An 18,462-nucleotide genomic window follows, 5' to 3' on the forward strand; every position below is an offset into this window, starting at 1 on the left:
CCTCTTCTCAAACTACCACACAATTTCCAACCTTCCTTTCCTTTTGAACATGTTGGAAAGTGTACTTCCCTCAACCCCAGAAACATTTCAAACAGTCACTCTGACAAGCTCCAGCCTGGCTTGGACGCCGGTCATTCGTCCATTCATCCATCCATCCATCCATCCATTCATTTTCTTACCCGCTTATCCTCATGAGGGTGGCGGGAGTGCTGGAGCCTATCCCATGTGCCAACGGGCAGGAGACGGGGTACACCTTGAACTGGTTGCCAGCAAATCACAGCGCACATGGAGACAGACGACAGTCGCACTCACAATCACACCTATGGGCAATTTAGAGTGTCCAATTAATGTTGCATGTTTTTGGGATGTGGGAGGAAACTGGACTGCCCAGAGAAAACCCACGCATTCACTGGGAGAACATGCTGGTGGGCACTGGAGGGAAGGGATGCCTTCAAGTTGACGGACGAATCCTATGGGACCTTTTTGTCATGTGGAACTAATGAAGCAGCTGATGGACATCATCTGGCAAAGTACACAGCTCCAGGGAGAAAGTGATTGACCGTGTCCCTCTGGGAGTCCTGTGCGAGGTGCTTCAGGAGTGGGGGACCAAACACACTGAGAGGGGCTGTTTGGTACTTGTATGACCGATGTCAGAGTTTGGTCCGCATTCCTGTGAAGATTGGACTTCACCAAGGCTGCCCTTTGTTCATGATTCTGTTCAGAACTTTTAATTTCTCGGCACAGCCGAGGCATAGAGGTTGTCCAATTTGGTGACCTCAGTATTGCACCTCTGCTTTTTCCAGACGATGTGGTTCTGTGGCCTTCATCAAGCCGCGATCTTCAACTCTCACTGGAGCGGTTCACAGCCAAGTGAGAAGCAGCTGCGATGAGACTTAGCACCTCAAAATCTGTGACCACGTTCCTCAATCAGAAAAGCACGGACTGCCCTCTCCAGGTCAGCGATGAGATCCTGACCCAAGTGGAGGCATTCAAGTATCTTGGGGTATTTGTGCAGCACCTGCAGTGATGCAGATTTTGTATCGGTCTGTTCGGGCGAATAAGGCGATAAGCCGGAAAGTGATGCTCTCAATGTTCCTGATGTTTACATTTTTTATATTTTTGTACTTAAATGGTTTTAATCATGTAAAGCACATTGAGTTACCTTGAGTATGAATTGCACTATACAAATAAATTTCCTTTGCTTTGCTCAATTTACCAGTTGATTTACGCTGCTATACTCACCTATGGTCACAAAGTGTAGATCATGACCAAAAGAACAAGCTCCAGGTTACAAGCAGGCGAAATGAGTTTCCTCCACAGGGTCTCCAGACTCTCCCTGAGAGATAGCGTGAGAAGTTCAGTCATCCAGGCAGGGCTAAGTTGCTCAGAGTCAGATTCACTGCTCCTCCACATTGTCATGAAACCATACTGTTGCTTGCAAATACTTCTGTCCTGAGTCTCGCCTCCACTCCTCTTTCCCATAACTTCATTGTGTGGCTAATCAACTTTATTCCTCTATAGTTCCCACAACACTGCACATTTCCTTTGTTCTTAAAAATGGGAACTAGCACACTTTTCCTCCATTGTTCAGGTATCTTCTAACCCTCTAGTATTCTGTTGAACAATTTGGTCAAAAATTCCACAAACATCTCTCCAAATTGCTTCCATACCTCCACGGGTATGTCATCAGGACCAATTGCCCTTCCATTATTCATCCTCTTTTGTGCCTTTCTAACTTACCCCCTTACTAATCATTGCCACTTCCAGGTCCACCACACGTGGCTTTTGTACTCTTCCTTGTTTCTTCATTCCACTAAGGAACGACTTCATTCCACCGAGGAGTGACTTTCGTTCCTGATGTCACTCACAAGGCACACTCATTCAGCATCATTCAATGTATGAATATTACAATAAAAATATATGATCATCGTAATTACAAAAAATAAACTGCTTGGTTTATTTATCTATGTCCTCTTGTATTAGTTTTTATACAGTGCCCATTTTCTTTAGTAAAAAGAGTAATAATTATTTGGGGAATTAACCGATTAATTAAATGGGAGAAATTGATTCTCCACACAGGGAGGGCTGGGATTGAACCTGGGTCCTCAGAACTGTGAGACCAACACTTTCCAGCTGCGCCACCGTGTGAAATAATGAAACACTGAAATAATGAAATATTTGATTACATGTACTCATATGTACTGCAACAGTGATGTTGAGCAACGTATGGCTAACCCTGGATTTAAACCCACTTCCACAGGTTGGTAAAGCTATGCTAAATTGCTCTCAATTGTGAGTTTCCACCGTGTAGTAAGTTGGAACAGAAACAACCGTGGTAATGGGCAGCTGGCTAGCAAGAAGAGTTACCTAGCATCATGGATCCTTAAAGTGGGGGTGACATCCCTATAAACATTCTAAAATAGATATTGTAATGAAAAATACATATAACAGTATTCACTTCAATGTCTATAGGAAAAAAAAAAGTGTGCGGAGAGCGCGTCATCCATGCACAAAGTTGCGCAATTGAGTGTCCCTCGACATCCAAGTGGTCGCCATATTAGCCGCGTCATCTGTCCTTGACGTCATCGTCACTTCCGCCGTTGAAAATGCGCAGTGCCTGCTACGGCTATGGAAGCTGAACAACAGAGATATTCACATTTTTCCAACGCCCCTTCTGACACAGAAGCTCTTTTCGAAAAGGACAACACCACACAACCGAGTGAAGTTACCGGGACAATATTACACTATTGTTTCGAGCCATATTCAGATGATATGCTGTCACGACCAAACCGCATCCCATCCGATCCACTTCCGCGGTGGAGATGAGCCATCGTGGCTCATTGCAGCCGGCCGGTGTGGCTTATGATGGAGCCGAGCGGTGCTGCTTTCTGTTCACAGTCGAGCCGGTGCGCTTCATGCTCGCACGCGACAGAGTAACACATACTCGGATGGGTTCTTCAGAGCCGCCCCCGTCGCAAAGCCCGACGCGCAGCCTTCGCGGAAGATGTGACCGCTGAACGTGGCGCCTCAGCCGGTGTGGCTAAGTTTTGGCCCACCGTCCTATATAAGGAGGAGGTGGAGCCGAGCTATGTTGCAGGCTGAGTGAGACATTGTTGGCTGGGCGACGCGCACATCGACACATTTCATACGCAGATTTTTTGTTACGTTATGAGAGAGACCAATTACGTGGACCGCCCCAAACTATGATTTTATTTAGTAGCTGTATGCGCACATCAACACATTTCATACACGGATCTTTTGCTACGTTATGAGAGAGACCGATTACGTGGTCCACCCCAAACTTTTTTTTTTTTTTAGTAGCTATATACACACACCTACCTGTTATTTGGAACCCACGAAGCTCTCGTCCTCTGCACCCGTGTAATCCATTTTTCACAATGAACAGGGTCACAAACTTATGAAGGGTAATTCCATTCTCCTGAGTGTTCAAGCAATGTCCAGCAATGTAATGAGACGGCATTTTGGCTAACACGAAGGAACAATAAGCTACCTTCCCAGAGGTAAAACTAATGGAAACAAACGAGTCCACGAGGGGGCGCCACCTTCCTTCCTTCCTGCCGAATGTAATTGCAGATGAACAAGAGCGATTTTCGGATTTTTCAGACGCCCCTTCTGAGACTGAAGCTCTTTTCAAGAAAGAAAACATCTCACAAGAGAGTGAAGCGACGGGGGCCATTTTACCATATCGTTTCAAGCCATATTTAGATTATATGTGGATTACTTCTCCACTAACAACAGACTCCCCAACAGACAGACGAGGAGAAGAACGACCCAATGAAATATTCAAAATGATTGGCGGATAATTGTTTGATTTGCTAACCCTTTTACAAGTCTTGTGAATGTAACGTACTCAGGAGGACCCATGCCAGGCAAAGTAAATACATTTTGGGTGCCCAGACACCGGTGCCCGGTGGGGGGAGAGCGCCTTTCTGCTCCCCGCCACTGGTGCAACAACACGCACCAGGCATCCACCCACCCCTACCCACCTCCGTGTCGGGGGAAACGATAGCCCACGCCACCGCTAACGCCGGCAACCCTGACTTTTGTACTTTATTAAGTTATTATGACGCAGATATTTTGTTCCGTTTAGAACGACAATGACTATCTCCAGAGCTTTTTATTAATACTGCTGCTTTTGGGCAAGTACACAAGTACACGGACACCGTGCCTTCCCTGAACATTCGCTGGAAATAACATTCGTTCGAGTTTAGTGACTATACGTCATTTGGCTAGTTAGTTCGTATTACACGCTACTAAACTGTCTTTGTATTTCTATTTTGTTATTATTTTGTGTTGTATTGTGTTGTGTGTGATTAAATTGTCTTTAACGCAATAGAAGTGCTTTGCTATATTTTGCCGGTTTGACCAAGGGGATTTATTCTAAATTCGGATGTAGCATATGCTATAAATTGTAAGATAAATTAGTGCCATCAACTATTACTTTTTTTAAATACCTCTATACACACCTACCTGTCATTTAGAACCCACAAAGCTCTTGTCCTTTGTACCTGTGTATCCATTTTCACGACAAATCGGGTTTTCTGGTAACATGTGAAGAGTGAATCCATCCTCCCGAGTGTTCAAGCAAAATCTAATAATACAACGAGCCAGCATTTTGGCTAACATGCAGAAAAAAACTGGTAATTTCTCACCAGTATAATAGGTATAAACACTCGACCCCGCAAATGTAGGTGTCTGCAAATAACATCACTTCCTGGCTCTTGTTCAGCACAAAACCCTCAAGAGACTTCATGGCAGGAGATGAAAAAAAATCGATATCCGGCAACATTCTGACGTGCAGCGAACAAATGAATGAGTCCATTCTGGCTGATTTTTTTTGGGGGGGGGGGTAGTTAACAACATACAAAATTTTATTTTTTAGGCGTCAGTGGCACTTTAAGGGATAACAACTCGTCTCGAATGATATTCGGCAGAGATGAGACGAAGTATGTGCTATAGAATACCACAATCTAAGGACATTTTCATCTAATAGGACTCCAGAACACAGTTCTGGGAGCACCAACACTGATGCTGCAAGAACAATAGATGAGAAAAAATATGTGGATGTATCAGAATTTTCTTTACTTGCCTAGTCATTTAGAAATACACAAAGCAATTGTCTCCAATCGTTGGAGCCGCTGTAGTACAACTGTACACAATTTTGACAATAAATACTTTTGAAACACAAAAATATAAAAACACACTTACACTCTAGCAATGTAATATTAAGAGGGAAATAACAGTTGGAATGTCTGCTAAGTTTAGCTTGCATTGATCAATAGCACCTACTGTAGGGAAGGAGCTGGAAATGGTGGTGGCCAGGATGTGGAGGGTCCAAGAAGATTGTGCATGGTTATGTCTTAGTTCTGGCAGGGTCTAAGTCCTCAAGGGTGGATACGGGGATACGCATAGTTTTCCAGCAGTCCTGATTGTCCGTTGCAGTCAGAGTTTGTCCTTTTTATGTGGCAGCATCAAACCAGACTGTCCTGGATGAATAGAGCTCGTGCACGTGACGTCACCATTTTCAATGCGCCATATTGCGGTCAAAAGAGCTGTTCGACAGTGTGGGGGACATTGAACCCGAGCAGAATATTCACAATGCCCGAGACTTGTTGTGCTGTTGGTTGTTATAACAAATGAGACAGATATTCAAAGAGACCATTCAATGGAATACCATCTGAAAAGACGAGAAAAGATCGATGGATTTCGGCAACTAAACGTGATGGATGGTGCCCAGGCAAATACACATGACTGTGTAGCGATAACTTCATTTCATTTTGTTCCCGAAGACACTTCCGCCTTCACGAGCCGTCAACCGTCGTCTTATTTTCAATCATAGTTAATGAAGGTGCGTTTGTGTAAAACAAGGGGTCATTTATTTAAATATTGGTATTTGTATTTGAATACTAGCTGAAAAGATTGATGGATTCCGGCAAAGGTTAACGTGTCACCGATCACACTTCGGCGTTCACAAGTTGTCAAAACCGTCACTATGTGGGATTTATTCCTGATAAGAACAGATCAAGCAACAAAGTATTCATATGCGTCCATACTTTTATACACTTTTAAACTTTTCCGTGTAAATCTCAATGACTTACTCACCAGATCCATGAGTATATCCAGTTGTCCAAGACAAGCGGAGGCGAATTAACAATTGAGTTTGTGTAAAACCAGGGGTCATTTGTTTAAATATTGGTACCTGTATTGAAAAAATCTGAGTGATGGAGCCACTTCTTGATTCTTGATTGAGAACAGACCCAGCAATGAAGTATTTATATATGTCCAGACTTTTCTACGCTTTCAAACACTTCCGTGTATATCTCGACGACTTATTCATCAGATACATGTGTAGATCCAGTTGTCCAAGACAAGCAGAAGCTGGTTAATTGTCCAATTTCTTATCAGCGAAAACATCGACTTTGGGATTAAATATGGGTCCTCTTTGCCAAGTGTCTCTCATTTTTTCACGTACCTTCGTTTATTATCACCTTCTAAATGTTTAACGATATAGGACAAAACTCTGGGCATTGTGCTATAAGATGTATTTTTGCATTGTCTCCAACTGACTTAGCATTGAAGAATGGTTTGTTTGACCAACACTTCCGGCCAGTGACGTGAATTGATGACGTAGCTGTAGGAACTCTATACATGACTAAATTGATGACTGTTTTGTAGACCTACCCCAACAGATGACAAAAATGACATGCAATAAGAAGGATCACCCAACGTTGGAAGAAAATCTGTTAAGATACTGTATTAAGAAAGTATTATCCTAGGAAGGGAAAACCCAAGATAATCAACTGTTATACATTGTGCGAACAGTGCTTCAGAATGGAAAGGAAGAAATTATAGAAAGGACTATATCATCAGAGCAGAGACTCCTATTACAACACAACTGTGAAGCATGGTAGGAGCAGTGTAATGGTTTGGGGCTGCTTTGTTGCCTCAAGACCAGGACAACTTGCTGTGATTGATGGAATAATGCTGCTGTGTACCAGAAAATCCTGAAGGACAACATCTGGCCATCACTTCGTCCTCTTGAACTCAAACACAGCAGGAAAATAATTCTAAACACACCAGCAAGTCTACTTCTGAATGGCTCAAAAAAAAAAAATTGGAGGTTTTGAAGTGGCAAAGTCAAAGTCCAGATTTAAACCCAATTGAGATGCTTAAACGGGCAGTTCATGCTAGAAAACCCACTAATATGGTGGACTTGAAAAAATTATGTGGAGAGTGGGACAAAATTCCACCAGAGTGAGGTGAAAGACTCAGCACAAATTTTCAGAAAACGGTTGATTTCAGTTCTTGCTCAATTACATTTTCACAGCGGGTCAGAAAGATTTTTTTGGGGGGTGGGGGGGCTTCATATATTAAATTGTCATTTGAAAACTGCATTTTGTATTTCTTTGGGTTTTTTCTGAGTGATATTAAAAATGTTTTGATGACTTGAAACGTCTGTGTGTGTCATGACCCTGCCAGTTCCCTGTCCTGGCTGTACTGGTCCCCGATGGGGCACCCACCTGCCGCAATCAGCGGAAGCGCACACCTGCGTCCTGTCTCAAGTTATCACATCCCATTTATATAGGACCACACATACAGTCTGGCCTCTGCCAGATCGTTGCCTAATGCCTCGTTCCTGCAGTTTCCTGATCCTGTTCTTGCTCTCTCGTGTACCGACTCTCGCCTGCCTACTGACCTGCCTATTATCCCTGCCGATTCCATTACTGCTGGTTTCGTGGACTGCTTGTTGGGTTCTCAACATTGCACTGAATAAAGACGTTTCCCAAACCGCCTCTACGCCACCCTGAGTTGTGGATTTGGGTTCAACTCCGTGTTCTGGTCCTGACAGAACGATCTGGACATAACATGGACCCAGCCGACTCAGATTCGTTCCACCAGGCCCTGTAAATCCAAGGAAGACATCTAGCCAAGCATGAAGCTGCTCTCCAGGCGACTAACCACCGGCGACGGGAGGTATTTGCTCGGCTGGATTCCTGGTTCATGTCCTTGTCCAGTACTACTGGTCGACACTGCCGCAGTGAGTCTGAGTCCATCCGAGCCTGCTCCGTTTCAGGTTGCTGACGCCCAGCGGACCCTGTGTTCGCCACTCTCCCGCCTGGAGCAGTTTTCTGGAGACTCGGGTAATATTAACCCCTTTCTCACCCAAAGTGATATACATTTATGTCAGGTTTACCAATTAGACATTCATTAAACGGGACAAAAAAGGAAGCAAAGACACCAAGTTCAAGTTTGATTGCTCGTGCGGAGAGAGGAGAGGAACTGTCTTGTACAATTCACCACTGCACTCTACGATCATCCTCTCTTAGCACTTCTATTTATTTAGTTTCAAGACGCCCCTTATTTACTTGGACGTTACAAAAAGGAGACGACAAGCAAAACATAGTTGGAAAAAAAGTGTACTTGTTTGTTCATGTGTGTGTGTGCATGTGTGTGGAAGATTGCTGAGTACATGTGTGGTCATCATTTCTTTAACAGGCAACTGGTGCTCCTGGTTCTAACAGTTCTGATGATTATATGTTTTTGTTTATGCTATCTCCTGCTAGGCAGCTGCCACATTATCTAGAGCAGAGCAAAGTATTTCTTTATTTGAAGCAGATGTATGATAATTATATTCACAATTATTCCTACATTTCCCCCCTGTTTATCCTACATTTGCTACCACATTTTTGAGAGAAGAGCAAAGCATTCTTCATTGCAGGCAGGAACAGCTACTGAATTGGAGCAGAACAAACCATTCTTCATTGCAGGCGGAGCACAGCATTCTTAAATGCAAGCAGAAACATTTTTATTTAATTGGAGCAAAGCAAAGCATTCTTCATTGCAGGCAGAAACAATTTCTTAATTGTAGCAGATCAAAGTTACACTCTAACAAAAATATAGCACTAATCACATGTAATCTTCTAGATCGGGTCTGGAACATAACGTCATAATGTCATCATCGTGGTCAACAATATCACCATCATTACCCTGCTGTTCCAATAGTGGATATATTTCTGACAATTTTGAATTTTCCGGGGCAATAGCAGTGGTTATAAGTTGGTTAAGTCATGCCTTTATGCATGGAATACAACAACATCCACACAATGCAAGAATAGCGGCAAACACCGCTATGGAAACTAGGACAGAGAAGTTTTTAGATTTGCCAAACTATTTTTTCCCACAACTCAGACCAGGCTGATGTGTTCACACCAGAGTGCTCTTTCATCTTGTGGTTCAGGGTGCGGAGGCCTTGAATGGCCCTTGTGAGTGACCCATCAGGTGCTGTGATATTTGGAATAAATATTCAACACTGGTCACTGAACATTGAGCAGACACCACCATTCTCGGCCAGGAGCATGTCGACTGCTATGCAGTTCTGGAACGCCATGAGTGAGGTTGAAGCTAGTTGTTGTCTTATGGTAATAAAGCCTGCTTCCATATAGTTACCTAATTTCTGTACATTATTATGTATGTAATTGATTCTGTCAACGTTTTTATTCGGGGTTATCCATAACAAGATCCATTCCCATCCTGCAGCAATCTGGTTAGCCAACTTATACTCATCTGGTATGCCTCGTGGGATGCCAATTGCATCAATGTATGGCGGATCTTTACAAGAAGACCTTCACCTTCGGGAGAAACCGAGGGGAGGTCGAAAGATGGATGCGGCCAATTCTATATTCTTTGCTCTGCTCTGGATGGAAACACCAAATTTACCTGTATTGTAAGGCCTATTTCTGTCTTTCTCCAAGATGTTTATGATGCAGAGAATAGGATGATGTTCCTCAGGAGGGGGTGTTACCTTCGTCTGCCATTAGGGTGTTCCACCTGGAGTCTAATACATTATTTGTCAGATTCCATTTATTTGATCTATACTTTATTTCTTGTAGAGTGCCTTTGTTTGAGTGTTACAATTAGACTAGGCCAAGGAATTAAAATCGTGCTGAACTGGTTCATCGGGAGGCACACATGGAGTCCTCCCCTCATGCCTCAGTGACTCCTGCATAGTTGTTTATCAATGTTATTTGAAATGAGTTTGCGCCTCTTTATCTTATGTGTGCTAGGAATAGTTGACAGAGTATAATAATCGGTTCTGTTGTTATGTGTTTTTGTCAGCTTTAGAGGTGCCCAAAGGTACCATATGAACAAAAATATCATTACAGCTGTCAACGGTGCAGCCCAACATGCTATCATATTATTTAACCATTTTGAAGTCATGTTGATCAAGTCACGTCTACATGAATCAGATGTGTTTTAAATCTTCACCAGCCTTCAGGTATTTTTAGATGCTGTAAATCTGTACCCACCTTCTGCTCACCTTTCCCTTTGGGTGACTCATCTGAGATTACCATTTTACAGTGTAAGGTGTATTCACATGTTTCTTTCTGCGATTTTGTCCATGTCGTTCAACTCCTCCTCAGTTTATGTCAGTGTTCAAGTAAAACTACATGTACAGTAGATGTTAATTCATAAACAGACATAGGATGAATGCTATGCTATTAAATTATGCTATTAAAGCACAGTAACTTGTTACATTTTTGTTTCAATCTGATGTTGTAGTGCAGGGGTGTCAAACTCATTTCTCTTGTGGGCCACGTTGTAGTTCGGGTTTCTCTCAGAGAGCTGTTTTGAGTCCAGGCAGCATGGGATCGATTCACGCTCAGTGATGGTGTCGAAATCTGCACTGTAACTGGTTGGCAACCAGTTCAGGGGGTAGTCTGCCTCTGCCCGAAGTTAGCTGGAATAGGCTCCAGCTCTCTGTCTGAATAAATGCAGAAGGGTTGCATCATCAGGGCATCCGGCATAAAAAATCAAAAAGACTGTTACCGCCACACCACCATGAAAATGGCACAAAAACGGTTTTACACATAAATGCTGATAAATTTCCCAATTTGTTTCCACTTCCTATCAATTTGATTCATGTGTAATTTCCTGGTTGGACGTCATAAGAAAACAATGTTTTTTGTTTTTCAAAAGAAGTAAATGGATACACAATCGCCCCCCCCCCTCCCTTTTTTTTTGCATTCATTATCAGGTAATAGCACTGGTATTATCTATGTACCCATGCAAACAACACAATCTTTTGAACAAATTTTTGTTGCTTGTTTTACTATTAGGAGCCAATTAATATTTTATCCAGAAATGCCTGTTGTGACTTGAAACTATTTTTCTACATCTAAGTTCGTGTTTAAATAAGCGTCACTCCCTTAACCCTCAAAACTGTTTCAAAGGCAAGTTGTTGTAGTTTGTGACCTGCACAAGTCTGCACAGGGAATTTAGAATTTTTGGAAGAAACATAAGCCCTATTTCCATTCGTAGGTACACATATTGTAACACTTGCAACGCTCATGGCTTGATTATTGTCACAAGAATGTGGTTATACATTTGCAGATCCACCATGTCATTTTGATAAACTCGAATTCAGTTTTTTGAATGTAGTTATCCAATTTGTTTTTCTGGGACCTTGGCTGGTTCTCACAGGTACCACTAGAACAGAAAAATTAAAATAACGGATATCGTTTTCATCCAACACCTAGCAGAAAAATTTAGTCGCCATTATGACAGCAGTCTGACTCCCCTAAATCCGTCGGTCGGGTTGTTTTCTTCACCGGGTTGAGACGGAAGCATTCTAAATACCACTACCTCACACACTGAACGCTTGAGTTTTCACGTTTTCAATTCAGAGAGCCGTGATGTCATTCTGAGAAGCCCTTGGCTCAAGCAACATAACCCTCTCATCGATTGGCCATCTGGACAAATCAAGTCGTGGGATTCGAAATGCGGCTTCACGTGCTTTGCATCCTCTGTGAAAGGTGGCTTCCAGATCACTCCAGATCTCCCGCGGGACTCGGAGCAAGAGTCGTACTTAACCCTAGTGCCTCCCTGCTATTCTAATCTGAAGGAGGTGTTCTCTGAAGCGAAGGCCAAATCTCTTCCGCCTCACCGGCCGTATGACTGTGCTATTAATTGCGGGGAGAGTTCTCTCTTGCAGGCCCAGAACACCAAGCCATGAGGGACTATTTGGGAGTCGCAGGCGGCATCAGTCGTCATAACCCACCGGAGCCGGCTTCTTCTTTGTACAGAAAAAGGAAAAGTCAGTGCGCCCATACATCAATTATCATGGTCTGAACGACATCCCCGTAAAAAACAGGTACCCTCTTCCCCTTATCGCCACGGCTTTCGAGCTGCTGAAAGGAGCTAGAATATTTACCAAGATGAACTTGAGGAACACATACCACTTGGTGCGCATTAGGGAGGGGGATGAGTGGAAGAGTGCCTTCAACACACTCATGGGACAGTATGAGTACCTGGGCCTGGCCTTTTGGGCTTACGAATGCACCAGCTGTGTTGCAGAACTTTATCAATGACGTTCTACGTGAAATGCTGAACAGGCATGTTTTCGTATATCTAACCAACACACTGATTTTTTTCCCTGGACGAGGAGTCCCATGTCGGGAACGTCCGGGTTGTGCTGCAGCAGGTGTTGTGGCACAACTTGTACGTTAAAGCAGAGAAATGTGAATTCCACCAACCCTGGGTATCGTTCCTGGGTTTCGTCCTAGCGGAGTGGGAGATCCGCATGGATCCCACCAAGTTCTAGGCCATTCTTCAGTGGCCCACTCCTACTAATCGCAAAGAGGTACAGAGATTCATTTGGTTTGCTAGCTTCTATTGCAAATTTATTCAGAATTTTAGCACCGTTGCTGCCCCATTGCATGCGCTCACCTCACCCCACAGTGCTTTCGACGGGAATCCAGCCTGCATGCTCAAGGCCGGTTTCACGTCAACTCCGGTCCTCATCTTGCCTGACCCTGAGAGGTAGTTTATTGTCGAGGTTGATGCGTCGGATTCGGGGGTAGGGGCGGTCCTCTCTCAAAGGAGTCCCAGGGAGGAGAGTTATGTCCGCTGCTCGTTCCTCGACGTCCATGGTCCCACATCTCCCTGGATTTCATGACCGGTCTTCCTCCTTCACAAGGTCACACTGCTGTGTTTTCTCAAAAATGGTTCATTTCATTCTACTGCTGAAGATCCCCTCTGCCAAACAGACCACAGAGCTCCTGCTGGACAAAGTATTCCGGTACCTCGGCTTACCCACCGACGTGGTGTCCGACAGGGCACTCCAATTCATTTCCTGTTTTTGGAGGGAGTTTTGCTCTGTAAGAGGGGCAAGGGCAAGTCTCTCCTCGGGTCAGCACCCAGAGTCCCACGGCCAGACCGAACGGGTAAATCAGGACATGGAAACTGGTCTCCGATGCGTGGCCTCTCACGTCCCCAACTCTTGGAGCCGGCAGCTCAGCTGGGTGGAGTACTCACACAACTCCCTTCCCTCGGCATCCACAGGTATGTCGCCCTTCCATGTGGTGCATGGTTATCCCCCCTCTCACCTCCAGTCTCTAGACGCCGACTCACCGGTGCCATCAGTGTTGGCCAGGGTTGGACACTGTAAGTGGACCTGGGAGCGAGCCAGAAGGACGCTTCTATGTATGGGACCCACCTATAAGGCCGTGGCGGACCGCAAGAGGAGAAGGGCATTGAACTATAAAGTGGGACAGCACGTCTGGCTGTCGGCAAGAGGCCTCCCGCTCCGGATGGAATCCCACAAGCTGGCTCCCAGGTTCTTGGGCCCTTTCCCTGTCACTAAGGTGATGAACCTTTTCACGGTATTATTGAAGCTCCCATGGTTGATGCGGGTCCATCCAACCTTTCATGTCAGTCTGTTCAAGCCAGCTCGGCCGTCTCCACCTTGGAGAAGGCGTTCGACTGTGTCCCTCGGGGAGTCTTGTGGGGGGATTCTTCAGGAGTATGGAGTACAAGGGCCAAGGCTGCCAGTTGTCACCAATTTTGTCCACAACTTTTATGAACAGAATTCCTAGGCGCAGCCGAGGCATAGAGAGTGTCCGGTTTGGTGACCTCAGCATCGCATCTCTGCTCTTTGCAGATGATGTGGTTCTGTTGGCTTCATCAAGCCATGATTCCCAATGCTCACCGGAGCGGTTGGCAGCCGAGTGTGAAGTGGCTGCGATGAGAATCAACACCTCAAAATCTGAGACCATGGTCCTCAGTCGGAAAAGGGTGGCGTGCCCTCTCTGGGTCGGGGATGAGATCCTGCCCCAAGTGGAGGAGTTTAAGTTTGTTCACGGCAGAGGGAAGAATGGAGTGGGAGATCGACAGACAAATCGGTGCAGCCTCTGCAGTGATGTGGACTTTGTATCGGTCCTTTGTGGTGAAGAGGGAGTTAAGTGAAAAGGCAAAGCTCTCAATTTACCAGTCGATCTTCATTCCTACCCTTACCTATGGGCACAAGCTGTGGGTGGTGAACAAAAGAACAAGATCCCGGATACAAGCGGCCGAAATTAGTTTCCTCCACAGGGTGTCCCAGCTCTGCCTTAGAGATAGGGTAAAAAGCTCGGTCATCAGGAAGGGGCTCAGTGTCGATCCACTGCTCCTCCGCATTGAGAGGAGCCAGATGAGGTGGGTGGGGCATCTGATCCGGATGCCTCCCTGATCCTTCCCTGGTTGGGGTGTGGGTATGTCCCACCGGAAAGAGACCCCGGGGACAACCCAGGACACGCTGGAGAGACTATGTCTCTCGGCTGGCTTGGGAACACCTTGGGATCCTCCAGAGTAGCAGGAAGAACTGGCCGGGGAAAGGGAAGTCTGGGTATACCTGCTGAAGCTACTTCTCCCGCGACCCGAACCGGAGAAGCGCTACAGAATGGATGGATGGATGAATTTTCACTCATCATTACTGTACACTTTATCTGGATAAAAATAGATTTACATATAATTGAGTGATGAACCAAATTGAAAGTGCTTGACTGAAACCAAAACGTGAAAATTTGGCAACCAAAGCCGAAAAACAAACAGCTGAAACAACGAATAAAATTACTATGCTAATTATTTGGAAAATAAATAAATAAATAAACAATTACAGCTATGCCTTAAGAACTGCCAACGTCTAGAAATTAACATACACAACAATTTGTAATCATGCTGACATTTTAAAAATTATGTCAAGAACATTATGGTGGGACAGTTGTTCCAGTGATATTATGTATTTGGATAAAAAGATAATTTTGCATATTCTTCAATTGCACAACATAATAATTACACTATAATTGTAATTGTTAATAAATTATGGTTTGAACATTTGTTATATCAACCTTGTAATGACAGAGACATTTGCAGCCAAATGCCTTCAAATGGATGCTATTTTTGTATTTTCTGTATCCCCTTTTGCTCCTGAAATTAGTGAAATTTCACCATTGAGGTAATGTAAAGGTTATCTTATAACATAAATATTTATGATATCAATGTACTTCTAAACTAATGGGCCAATTTTCTCAAGTGACATAGTGACTAGCGATGACGTACAAATACATCTCCGATTCTGGTCCCCGTGTGGCTGTCTCGGTTATCGAGTATTCCAGTATTCCACCAGTATTTTCTCTTTGAACATTTAATTTCCCAGGTATTTTTCTCTTAAAAGATAGTTACTCTACGCTTAATGCAGTTCCAGCTAGACCTATGTAACAAGTGTACCGTATCAAACAATCAGTTTTCTTGGTGTTTTGTGAATTCTTGTCACAATAGCTTGGCAATTAACATGATGTCACGATTTTTGTCGCGTTACGTACTCACCCTCTCTTCGTGATAACGATACTCGCTAGAATTGTTGCTCATTTGCTGCTATGGGGGCAATGGTTATCGATTTAACATCCTCTTCTGTCCCTTGTAGGTAGCTGGGGCAGCGCAAAATAGCATGTAACAATTAATCCCATAGTACCTGTGCGGTCGAAAGCAGCGCAGCAATTGTTGTACCAAGGCTTGCATCTAAGTCATGTCTTCTGTTGTTTTGGTGAGTAGTGTTCAAGTAGTGAATGACATTACCATTAAGAGGCTAAAACTATTGGTAACTAATTACTATCAGGTGAGTGGAACTAATACACTGTATAATATATTATGTATAGGAAGTAAGTTACTTCACATTGTTCATGTCCATCAAATGAAGATTGTATACAGTAGTTAAATTATTTCTATATTCTGATTATTTTGCTCTATAGAATGTATGTTTATGATAATGTATAGATGGAATGATCTGTAAGAAGTTTTTGTTTGTGGAAAACCTTTTTTTTTTTTTTTTTGCCTTTGAACACTATAGACAATGCAGGTGGCCTCTTCGTCACAATTGCTACCATCATGATGCATTTAAAGGTCTCTGTGAACTGTGGCCATGCCTGCGGTGGGGCCTCCGCTGCATGTTGCCCTGTCAGGACTTTGCACAATGGGGTCATGTATGCTTCGGGCGGAAGGTCAGATATAAAAGCAGCCGGGCAACAAGGAGAAAGCCAAGCAATCTCTGAGCTTCCACACGCTCCACAGCAGCCATGACCATGGGCAAGGTAAATCTGAGCTTTGGGAGAGTTAGTTTCATGTGATAATCAATCTATCTAATCAGTTATGACTGCTTGGGTTTCAGATCATCTTCTATGAGGACAGGAACTTTCAGGGTCGGTCCTACGAGACCAGCAGTGACTGCGCTGACATGTCCTCTTACCTAAGCAGGTGCCTCTCTTGCCGGGTGGAGAGTGGCTGCTTCATGGTCTATGATCGCACAAACTACATGGGCAACCAGTTCTTTGTCAGAAGGGGTGACTACTCTGACTACCAGCGCATGGGCATGAGTGACTGCATCAGGTCTTGCCGAATGATTCCTATGGTACTGTACCAAAGCCATCCAATGTCAACTACTTAATCTATTCAGGGTCATGAGTAAGATGGATATCTATGTCACTCAGAACTGGTCGAAAGTCTGTGACAGAGAACATCTAGACAAACATTCATTCAGCGAATGTGTGGCTTGGCTTAGGCGGAAGAGTGGTCGTTTCTCAACCCAATGTTTGCAGGTTTGATCCCCAGTCCTTTGACCCTGTTGAAGTATCCTTGAAAAAGACACTGCCTTACAACATATACTATAACACCAAGTTACCGAACATCCATTATTTTTTAAATTTTGGAGGAAACCAGAGTATCCAAGGAAAAACCATACAAGCAGGGGAGAACATGCCAAGATTTTTGAGGCAAGAACCTTTGGCTAGCCTGTGCCACAAACTGTACATAATATTTCCACTTAATGATCCATTTGAAATAGTAGGAGTTGCTGACTTTTCTCTGTCTTCTTTCAACCCACAGCACAGAGGCCAGTACAAGATCAGGATATTTGAGCGGGAGAACATGAGCGGCCAGTCCAATGAGCTGCAGGAGGACTGCGAAAGCATCACAGACCACCTTCGTATGAGTGAATGCCTGTCCTGCACCGTGCTGGAGGGCCACTGGCTGCTGTTTGAGCAGCCCAACTTCAGGGGAAAAATGATTTATCTGAGGCCTGGTGAATATAATAGCTTCAAGGACATGGGCATGAGTGGTATCCAATTCATGAGCATGAGGCGCATCATGGATTCATGTTCTTAGAACCAACTCTGTAATAAAGCAAGATTTTAAATTAAAAAAATCACTTTTGAATGTATTTCCTAGTGTCTCATCTTCAATGCAACTCATATACTACATAACTGCATGTATATGTGTACTACATGTAGATGAAGCCAGTGCTATGCTGCAAATTTTAAGAGAGGAAAAAAAATGTAATGTCATACTGCTGATATTTTGCCAATACTAATGATGACTAATGACCCTAACCCTAGTTCTGGGTGTCCCCCTCCTCCAAAGTCCAAAGTCAGCTGGGATAGACTTTAAGACGCCTGTGACCCTAATGAGTCATATGTGACATGATTTGCACATTATATCTATATATATGACAAAAGTTATATGGAAGGATAATATCACCATATGATTAAGCATTCATCGATATGTTGAAAGAGAATGAGAATTAATCTCCAAATTATCATCAATCTATCCATCCAGGCACCTATGTAATAAAGAAGTTCCCTGCACAGTACTACAGGAATCTCGTTTAATGTATGTCCCCCACCCGAGACGCACAAAAATCATCAGGCAAGCATGGTGAAGCTGCATTCATAGACACACAGCATTGCCTAGCTAAGTATGTGTGAGCGCTAAAATGCTTCAACAAAACATTGGCTATTAAAAGTATGACTCCAGTCAAGGTGCTAGCCAATCAGAGTAAAAGTAGGGCAAGTTATTGTGACATGAATACAATGGACGCAACCCTTTTCTTCCTGGTTTTGGGAACACAAGAGCAGCTCAGAATGCAGCAACCTGCTAGCAGAACAGCTTTGCCTCCAAAGACGACTGGGAAACTTTGGGGTTACTGCATGTTCTATCGACGACAGCGTCTTGAAGGCCATTCCAGGAGGCTCCATGTCGATATAGGATTCCTGTTCACGTTTTTGTGTTCTCGAGTATTAATTCAGCCTTTTGCCTTACGTGAGTGGTAGTGTTGTTGTATTAAAGTTTGGTTGT

At 43.9% G+C, this 18,462-nt stretch overlaps 1 protein-coding gene across 2 annotated transcripts; it reads left to right on the forward strand.

Annotated features, from left to right (window-relative positions):
* The first annotated feature begins 12,282 nt into the window (after positions 1-12,282).
* On the forward strand, positions 12,283-17,493 carry LOC133511722 (gamma-crystallin M3-like). Of its 2 annotated transcripts, none has more exons than XM_061840589.1 (3): positions 12,283-12,294; positions 16,502-16,741; positions 17,215-17,493. In XM_061840589.1, the coding sequence occupies exons 1-3, from the start codon at positions 12,283-12,285 to the stop codon at positions 17,491-17,493; spliced, it is 531 nt and encodes a 176-aa protein (XP_061696573.1). The 2 variants fall into 2 exon arrangements, with proteins under 2 accessions (XP_061696573.1, XP_061696574.1); XM_061840590.1 differs by lacking the exon at positions 12,283-12,294 and adding an exon at positions 16,395-16,424.
* Positions 17,494-18,462: the final 969 nt, after the last annotated feature.

Source organism: Syngnathoides biaculeatus, chromosome 14, assembly GCF_019802595.1.
Source record: "Syngnathoides biaculeatus isolate LvHL_M chromosome 14, ASM1980259v1, whole genome shotgun sequence".
Lineage (NCBI taxonomy): Eukaryota > Metazoa > Chordata > Actinopteri > Syngnathiformes > Syngnathidae > Syngnathoides > Syngnathoides biaculeatus.

Coding starts and splice junctions, on each gene's coding strand:
- LOC133511722 (XM_061840590.1), top strand. Junction 16,742..17,214: donor CTTGCCGAATGATTCCTATG/GTACTGTACCAA, acceptor TTCAACCCACAG/CACAGAGGCCAGTACAAGAT.